We start from the raw sequence: 9,863 nt of genomic DNA on the forward strand, positions 1-9,863 counted from the left end.
AGTATGCAAATATTTTGGCTACAACCATTCAACCATTAAAAGGAACTCCCTATCTCACCCACTGTGACAGATTATTCCCCGAATTGTTCTAGTCTTTGGTCATGTTGCCTTGCTAAGCGCAACGGGGGTAGGGGTGTATGTATGTGTGTTTGTGTGAGGGAGGGGGGGGGGGGGGCTGCTTGTGTTTCTGATTGGTAAAATAACAGGTTAAAATATGTTTTATGCAATTAAACAATGACAATATTGCAAAGTAAAGAACAACCCACAATTTGCATACAACATTAGATGAAGAACACAGATTGATTACAAAATAAAATTATTAGCTGAGCCTTCACAAAAAATAAAAACGTACTACTAGATTAAAATACAAAACCGGTTTCTGTATACATTTCTTTCTCGTTTTTACATTTCTCCACCAGAGAGCAGCATCTTTCTCCAGGAGAAAACGTCAGACGTCAACATCACGCGCATACTGGGAGAGGGGGGCTCTTTCGGATAGCGAATCAGATTGAGGATAAATAGAATCAGTAAAGATGGCGACGGCGAGGGACACCGTAAAGAAAATTGGATGCTTCACCGTTATTATACACAGACATTGTTCCTTCAGATAGCTAAATATCCATATTAATAATAACATAAAGAAGCAACTGACAAATTGTCTAACAAACTGTGCTGCGTGGCGTGATGGTCGCAGCGCTGGGAGCGCCAGCGATTTGTTTTAGAGAAGACCAAGTGACAGCTCAGTTCTGTGCCTAGTCTACCAGAAATGGAATAGCACAACATTGGGATCGCAAAGAGATCTTACTGGGGATTGATAAAAAATAATTTTCATGGTCGAATTGGGCATACGATCTCTTCAGTTTAGGGAATATAGCCATTGAACTGGCCCAGTCGCGACACAGCCAGTGTCGAAGTGGGTTGACTCGGTCGTCATGTATTTTTTAACTGGCTGGCCGCGGAGGCTACTTTGTCCGCTAAAAAGTGAAGAAGAGCCGTTTCATATTCAACCAAGCTCACAGAGGTTTTACTTTGCAGTGCTATCGGAGACACAACTCAGCATTTGGTTCAGTCGGGTAAGTGAAAGTCGAGGAATAAGTGATGTCTGAAGAGTGAGTCTAGCTAGTTAGCTTCTTAGCATGAGCCCCGTCTACTCGGCACTTTGCCGCGTCACCGAGTTTTTGGTTCTCCCACGGCATGGTGGGTTTACCACCAGGCGGTCTTGCTAGCAGAACATTAGCAATTTACACAAAGTAATATCTGACTATCCAGTTAAATGTGTTTTTATGAACACCAACTTAACATGTCACTGGCATTTTTTGTAGGTGTTTGCTAGCTAACTAGCAAGGTCGGGATTAGAAGTTTCAGACTAAGCAATATCAGTCATCTTGTGACGAGCTTGTCTTACTGGTGTGTATCGGTAAACAAAGGTTAACTTGATTTAACTGTTGTCAAAATTGCATTTTCTCGGTGAAGAATGGGGAGAAACAGTGAGCCGTGGAGTATTATCAGTGCTAAAACCATTACACAACTAGGCTATTTGTAAACTCGCTGGCAAATTCAGCGTACATCGGATAATTTAGAAATAGTGTCAAGACTCGTGTTTCTTTAGTATTGGCCTCATTTTCAGAAACAGTGAGGAGTCATCCTCTCAGACGCCGTAACCTGTTGAATCCCGTTCTGAACCATAGGTAGCTCATTGGGCACTTCACACTTATCAAGCTGCTTAAAAGGAAAACCACCTCCGGTTCTCTCTTGTCCTCACCAGTCTGAACTGGAGACGAATTGGCCACTTATCGGCTATGTAGCTACTTGATTACACGTTGTTTAAGAAGTTAAAAGAAGAACGCAAGTGAAAGACTGATCGTCTAGCAAGGCTTGTGCAGTAAGCTATTCATGTCCGTTACAGGCATAGCTTCGTTTAGTTTATAGACAGATTGTGCTGTATAGACGGTGTCGATTATAGATAGAGCACTCCTAGGCCTTGAATGGATGCCTGTATACTCTCATTGTTTATCCCCCCTGCCCTGAAGGATGTGTCCCATAGTCCTTCCTGCCTTTCTTGCCTTGAGACTACCATCAGGAAGTAGGGACCCTATCCTCCTCACAGGAATGTGGCTGTTTCTCCCTCCTTCCTCAGGCCCTAACAGCTGCACTATTACTTAACTCCCATCCAAACACTGGCTCCAAAACCTGGCCTCAGATGCACTTGTGAGAGATCTTTAATAATGTGACCAGTACAACGTATCATTATTGATTTCTGGAATATTATCTTCAGGTTTATATTTTGTCCTGTCCAATCTGTGAGAGGCGTTATTGTCATGTCTGAGCTGTGCGTGCAGAGTTGGGTTTAATGCTGGAAATTCTTCTCTGCAGATTGTGTCCATGTGTTTGCCAGGGCCTCGTACGAGCACATATACAAGCAGATCTATAAATCACCTAGACAGCTTAGACTGACTAGAACACACTGATCCATGTAATGCAAAGATTGGGGAATCTTCACCGTGCTTAAGGCTGAAGTTAATGTTGCATGTGCCGTTCAGTTCTAGTTTTTTAGGGTTGAATGTAGGGGCGCTAGACTTAAAGCTCTACTGGGGCACAGGCCCCATTCTCAAATCCCTTTGTTTTTTCCCCAAGCTTGCTTGCGCACAAGAGTGTGTGACACAATGCACTATACAAACTTCCCTTGCTTAACCCACTATACAGTTCAGGGATATAAGTTTGATATCAGCTTTGGCAGGAACATTTATAGTTAATGAGAATTTTCTTCACAATAATTTGAGAGCAAATAAAGTTTTTTGAGCTTCATGTAATATACGTTGGACTCATGTTATTATGTTTGAGTCCAAATAAGGTGATCGGTAGACCAACTATTTAGAAACTTTCTTCAGTTTTGTGATGTTTTCTTATTACTTTCAGTTCTGACTTGCGTGCCGACACCTGGACTTCTGTGTGCACGCTGCAGTGGATATTATAGCCCAGTGTTTCCCCTACCATTATATTAGAGGGGCGCCCCCACCCCCCCAACGCCCCCCCCCCCCGCCCCCCCTGGAAGGTCAAGTTAATTTAGTAAAAAAAAAAAATCACAAAATAAGTCATTTAAGGTTACCTTTCCGATAAAACAGGTCTATAGCTTGCTCTTTTATTAAACAAACTAAATGGTCTTATGTTATTTATCTTATTTACATGATGGCATGTCATTTCTGTCTCTACATGCCCCCCCCCCCCCCCCCTGCAAGCACGCATCAGTTTGTGTTTTAGGTAAAACTGCATGCGCCCCAGTAAAAAGGGTCAAGCAATGCCACTAGTTGAATGTGAATGTCAGAACCAAAACAAAGGTGAAATCTCAGACTCAAAAGACCATTAAACATGCCTGCAGTGTCTGTCCAGGGAGTGAGTCATATAGTGGAGGACGAAGGCCAGGAAACAGCCTGTAGACTTCCATTCTCCAACAGTCTTTTATGAGGAATGTCCTAACTTGAACTGTTTGAGAATTGATATTGTTTCCTGTCCATCTACTAGTTTTCCACATCTCCTCTGCTAGTGCCTGCTGTGTTCTTTCATCAGTAACCCCTTTAAAATTAAAATAATAATAAAAGAAACGATAAACTGAGCTATACCCATCCTCTACCACTGAGCTATACCCATCCTCTACCACTGAGCTATACCCATCCTATCTCTACCACTGAGCTATACCCATCCTCTCTACCACTGAGCTATACCCATCCTCTCTACCACTGAGCTATACCCATCCTATCTCTACCACTGAGCTATACCCATCCTCTCTACCACTGAGCTATACCCATCCTATCTCTACCACTGAGCTATACCCATCCTCTCTACCACTGAGCTATACCCATCCTATCTCTACCACTGAGCTATACCCATCCTCTCTACCACTGAGCTATACCCATCCTCTCTCTACCACTGAGCTATACCCATCCTCTCTCTACCACTAACCTATACCCATCCTCTCTCTACCACTGAGCTATACCCATCCTCTCTCTACCACTAATCTATACCCATCCTCTCTCTACCACTGAGCTATACCCATCCTCTCTACCACTGAGCTATACCCATCCTATCTCTACCACTGAGCTATACCCATCCTCTTATCCATTCCAGTCCTGTCTCTGCTTACAGGGAAACAGGCTGTGTGGGCTGGAGGTAAGCAGGGGACAGGATATGCGGGTGGGCTAGGTTTCCAATAGACACGGCATGCGGCAGTACCAGGGAAGTGTTGGGTGTCAAGTCCAAAACTGAAAGCAACTTACAATCCATCTTCTAGGGAAGCCAGGGGCCTGTAAGGACCTGTCTAATGACTGTTTCCCATGCTCTGTGGATGCCACTGCACAGAATCACCTTGAGTCATGAATTTGGAAGAAGCGCAAAAAATGGCGGTGAAGTTGTTTTCTGTTTCTTAACCCTCGTGCTGCCTCCGGGTCACATGACCCAAAGGTTCATAACCAACCATCATTGTGTTTACCCAATTTTACCCAATACAAAAACAAAAACAAATTATTTTATTTTAACCATTCCAATGTGGGGGGTCTGAGACAGCCCGACAGTTAAAAGAAAATGCTTCACTTTGTTTTTGTATGAGGTAAATTTGTCGCAATACGACGGTGGGTCACAATGACTGATGGGTCAGAATGACCCAAAGATAACACAAGGGTTAAAGAGTAGCTCAGAGTTCAAGTAGGGCGTCTCAGTGACCGTGTTCCATCCTTTTAGAGAGACAGAAGCAGGAACTGCTAGTCCCCAAGACTGGGTATTGTAGTCTCAAAGCTTAACCATATTTCCTGTCTCTCACTACTCTGTGTATGTATTGTGTTTCTCAGAGAGAGGTGTGCTGAGGTTCCAGAAGCCCAGGGGCCTCATGTATAAACGTTGCTTACGCACAAAAAGCTTGCGTACGCTGGTTTTCACGCACACGGTCTGATGTATAAAAATGTACTTGACGTGAGAATGTGCGGACCGTCCGCAAAGTCTTGTCTGGCTCTGTAACGTGGCGAATTCTAACTGAAAAGTGCCGAAACTCACCAAACATTACAAAATACATTTTCCACTAAACTGGAAGCTGTCATACGTCTATGACATTGACTATTCAAAAAAACATACAAATAAAAGTTTGATCATTAATGTGGATGAGCACATCAAAATACCAAAACCCAAACGGGAAATGCTATACTGTTTAATCCGCCACCACTTAATAGCTTCTGTTAAACTTGAAGGTGTCAAATGAACGCCAAAATCACTCAGGAAATGCATGTCACGCTAACCCTATAGCTGCCATGCTGTTACGATGCGCCACCACTCGTTTCTTCATTTCGAGTTTTACATCGGACCATTTCTTCTTAATTTCTGCCATGGTCCGGTTCTTCGAACCCACAGCATTTACAGCCCTATAATAATAATAATAATAATAATAATAATAATAGTTGTATTTGTAATGCACTTTACATTTAGCTAAATCTCAAAGTGCTACAGGTAAAAAAAAGAAAGGGCACAAATAGTGACAGTTTTCCACTCCGCCAACTTTCTTTTGTTGCTTATACCTGATGACAGGCCGACAAACAGGACACATTTTCTCGCTTCCACCTCTATTGTTAGAACCTATATCTCACAGTCTGTGAAATTAGTTCTTTTTTGCATGTTTAGCTATTTCAATTCAGACAAAGAAATGACCACAGGAGCGCATTTATAGTCATCTGCATATTCATTTATGGAAGGAGGCAAGGCGGGGTCAGTGGCTCGTTCACGTGCGGTCAATCTCACGTTGATTGTGATTTATAAAGGAAAGGTGCGCAGGACCTGGCGTACGACCGGTTTTATACATGTGAATATTTCTGTGCGTAGGTACTGTTGAAGTTTTGGCCGTACGCCATCTTCTGGTATGAAAGCTGCACAATCTTTTATAGATGAGGCCCCAGGTGTTTAGGCTACACAACGTTATCTTGAACTCATACTTCCGCTCTTGTTGTTATCTACGTCAACCGCCCAGCTGCTCCCGAGGAATGTTATCTTGTGTGAAGCTGAAGTGTCACGGCAAGAGAGCCTCACAGACTCCTATACGGGCTTATGAAAATGCTGGCCTACATTTTGGGAGCCCATGCCCTTGGCGGTGCACTGTATGCTAATTAGCTGTATTCCTAGCTGGGACTGTGGTTGAGCTGGACTAGGTTGCGCTGTGGGGGTGGTGGGGGAGGAGGGGAAGTTTAAGAGAGGGGAGAGGGAGGCGGAGAGAAGGAGAGCTGGTGAGAGGAAGGGAGAGGGGACGGGATGGAGGTTTTGGACCAGAGCCTTTCCCCAGTCTTTCCCAAAGTTTTCATCCCCCTTCACCCATAGGCTGTGGTCCTCACTGGGGTAGAGGAGCTGTTATTACTAAAGAGTACAGCATGACCACAGTACCCACCCCCAATCCTCTATCCTCAGGCATTGTTACACTAATACTGACTGACAGACTGTCTGCTCAGGAAGCTGTGTGTTTATGAGAGAGGCCAGGGTAGAGGCCAGGGTAGAGGCCAGGGTAGAGGCCAGGGTAGAGGCCAGGGTAGAGGCCAGGGTAGAGGCCAGGGTAGAGGCCAGGGTAGAGGCCAGAGGTTTGTCTGTATCGTTTGCTGCAGGCTGTGTTTAGTTTCGAGGTCGTGTTTCTATCTCCAGCGTCATTATGGTATCCCTGCATCTCTTTCCACCCTTGCTGTGGTCTCACCCAGGCCACGCATGGGAGCAGAGAGAGAGCTATACCTCCCTTTTCTGCTGGTGTCTCTGGCCTAAGACACGGTCCCCCAGCTCTGAGCTCGCTCTGTCTCTGCTCTCTCTGCGGGCCTCTCCGCAGAGTTCTCCCTGGCACGGTGACGTTTTAATTTTAGCCCCGGGAGGTAAAGGGGAAGAATTTTGGTCAGGTTTCATGTTTCACAATGACAGGGCAACACACCCAGGTTAGCCTAGCTCCAACTAAGGCTTCACAATGCCTTCAGACAATTCTTAAATGAGATGGTTTATATCAATCTGGGGCCGTATTCCCAAACATTTTATCTTACCTGTAAGAGTTCTAAATAGTAAAAGTTCTTGGCTAAGTTTCCTCCTAAAACATATTCACAAAGATGCTAAGGCTGGATCTACTGCTGGCTGGGTTAACAGTAGGCTGGATCTACTGCTGGCTGGGTTAACAGTAGGCTGGATCTACTGCTGGCTGGGTTAACAGTAGGATGCTTGTACAGTAGGATGCTTGTACAGTAGGATGCTTGTACAGTAGGTTGGATCTACTGTAGGCTGGGTGTGCAGTAGGTTATGTACAGTAGGTTTTGCTGATTTGGGAAAGTTATCTGTGTCAACTTTCAAGAGTACTTTTAAGAAGATTCTCTCAAATTAAACCAAGCTTACCCCACATACTTGCGAGTGTGTGTGTGTGTGTGTTTATCACATATTTCACACCTCACTGCTTCCTGCTACTCCTGTACAGACAGAGCGTAGAGTCTCTTCTGGAATACTGATCTGCTCTATGAGCAGGCAGGCAGGCAAACGGATGATCCTATGGTCCGATTAGCGGATTGTTTTCTAATGATGATTACCCTGGAATGGTCCACCTCAGAGTACTTTAGGACAAGTGTGTGTGTGTTTACAGAGAGCAGTAACAGAGCAAGGCTTACGTAATGCCTTTTGGAATTTGGAAGCTCTTCAGTCGCATTGATTATTGTTGGCTGGCAGCAGGTTGCATCAGAGACAAACAACTCTTGCTTTGTTGCTCTCTCCCCCTCTCCATCTCTCCCCTCCATCTCTCTCCCCCTCTCCATCTCTCTCCCCCTCTCCATCTCTCCCCTCCACCTCTCTCCCCCTCTCCATCTCTATCCTCTCCATCTCCCCCTCTCCATCTCTATCCTCTCCATATCTCCCCCTCCATCTCTCCCTCTCTCTCCACCCTCCATCTCTCTGTCCCCCTCCATCTCTCCCTCTCCCCCTCTCCATCTCTCCCCACTCCATCTCTCTCTCCCCCTCTCCATCTCTCCCCTCTCCATCTCTCCCCCCTCCATCTCTCTCCCCCTCCATCTTTCCCTCCCCCTCTCTCTCCCTCTCCATCTCTCTCCCCCTCTCTCTATCCCCCTCTCTCTCTCTCTCTCTCTCCCCCTCCATCTCTCCCTCCCCCATCTCTCCCATTCTCCCTCCCCCCTCTCTCCCCCTCTCCATGTCTCCCTCCACCGTCTCTCTGTGTAGAATGCAGTGTGTGGCACCTGTTCTCCTGTGCTGACATGACCTGACAAGCTGACCGGCGCATTACACTTATATGGAATGTACCTCTGAAGTCCATGACCTGTTTAAAACGTCCCCCCCCCCCCACCACCACATACACCCTTGCAGCTAACAACATGCTGCAGTGATTTATATATTCCCTCTTTTCTGTGTGCTCTGACTGCCTAGCCTAGCCTACATACAGGGATATAGGGCTTCTTCTGGAACTCTCTCTCCTGGGCTCACAACTAAAGCTTAGGCCTTTTGTAATGCAGGACGAAAATGTTCATCTCACTTGGTTCTCTCCCCCTCCTTCTCCCCAGCCCAGTGTTCTGGTCGTCAGCTACATCGAGTCGTCCAAGGCGGCATCCCAGTTTGGATTCTACCAGCAGGCAGAATGGAAACCAGACGACTCCATGGTGGCTGTGGCTGTGAGTTGGCCGTCTCTCTCTTTCTATTTCACTCTCTCTGCCTCCTTTTATCTCTGTTTCTCTCCCTCTCTCTATTTCACTCTATATATAAAATTAAAATAAGTTTATTTTTTAATTTTTTACTTGACCTTCCAGGGGGGGCGAGGGGTGCCGGTGCGCCCCCCTAATATAATGGTAGGGGAAACACTGGTATAGATGTCTACAGTATATCTCACAGTATAGATGTCTACAGTATATCTCACAGTATAGATGTCTACAGTATATCTCACAGTATAGATGTCTACAGTACAGATGTCTAACAGTATCTCACAGTATAGTGGTGTCATTATCAGTTACTCAGTTAAAGAAAGAAGAATCCTTTAATTGATCTCAGTTAGTGGATCCCACACGCGTGTGCAGGGAGCGGCGGACATGCCCGGTGTTCACCGCGGAACTTCCCCTCTGCCCATCACCCATTCTGCCATCCTTCCTCCCAGGAGCAGTGGTCAGACACACCAGTAGGCAGGTCCAAGGGGCTCACCCTTGTCTTGGCCTGTCCAGCAGAATCTCATGAAGGGTCTTGTTTTGACTCGGACTGAGAGTGTACTGTTACCTCTGGTAATGATTAGCTGAGTGGTGCTTGATAGTGGGCCTGCTTATCTCTGTTGTAGGGTCTCTTCTCTGTCACACAATGTTCCTACTTGGCAGGGAGGAGAGAGCTCTCTGTGACATCACAGCTGATAGCTACCTCAGTCTCTCCAGTTAGCTTGTACTTTACCCTCAACGATGGAAGGGGAGGGGGAATCAAAGTGAAGTGAACCATGTTTGGGGCCATGCCAGGCTCAGATACAGCAGGGAGGAATACTGATAGTAGTGTCTGAATGGTGAAGTTCTAAACCCGGAGTTGTCAAAGAGTCTGTCTCGTCCTGTGTTCCATCTGGAGAAGGTCTCGGGACTCTGGTGTCCGAGAGTCCCCATCTGCTCGGGCCTGGTGGTGTCTGACCACACTGGTGTCGGACCTGGCCATGTGTTTGTGGTGTGGAGGAGGAGGAGGATGTGTGAAATGACAAGTGTTCTTCCGTCTCTCCGCTCTGGTCTGGCCTAACTAAAGCATGGTTGCCCAGGCAACAGTCTGTAGCAGAGAGGAGAGGAGGCCTTGGTGAAACCAAGCATTTGCAGTAATCGAATAGGTGTAGACACACACGCACTCTCCACATTCAGCACTCT

The 9,863-nt window shown here is 46.0% G+C and overlaps 1 protein-coding gene across 1 annotated transcript in view; it reads left to right on the forward strand.

Annotated features, from left to right (window-relative positions):
* Nucleotides 1-582: 582 nt before the first annotated feature.
* Nucleotides 583-9,863, forward strand: part of ric1 (RIC1 homolog, RAB6A GEF complex partner 1) — a 21,669-nt gene continuing 12,388 nt past the window's right edge. Inside the window, 2 exon segments of the mRNA XM_067250854.1 lie at nt 583-1,073; nt 8,550-8,657. Coding sequence (XP_067106955.1) covers nt 933-1,073; nt 8,550-8,657 — 249 coding nt within the window. The 5' untranslated portion in view covers nt 583-932.

Source organism: Osmerus mordax, chromosome 14 (genome assembly GCF_038355195.1).
Source record: "Osmerus mordax isolate fOsmMor3 chromosome 14, fOsmMor3.pri, whole genome shotgun sequence".
Lineage (NCBI taxonomy): Eukaryota > Metazoa > Chordata > Actinopteri > Osmeriformes > Osmeridae > Osmerus > Osmerus mordax.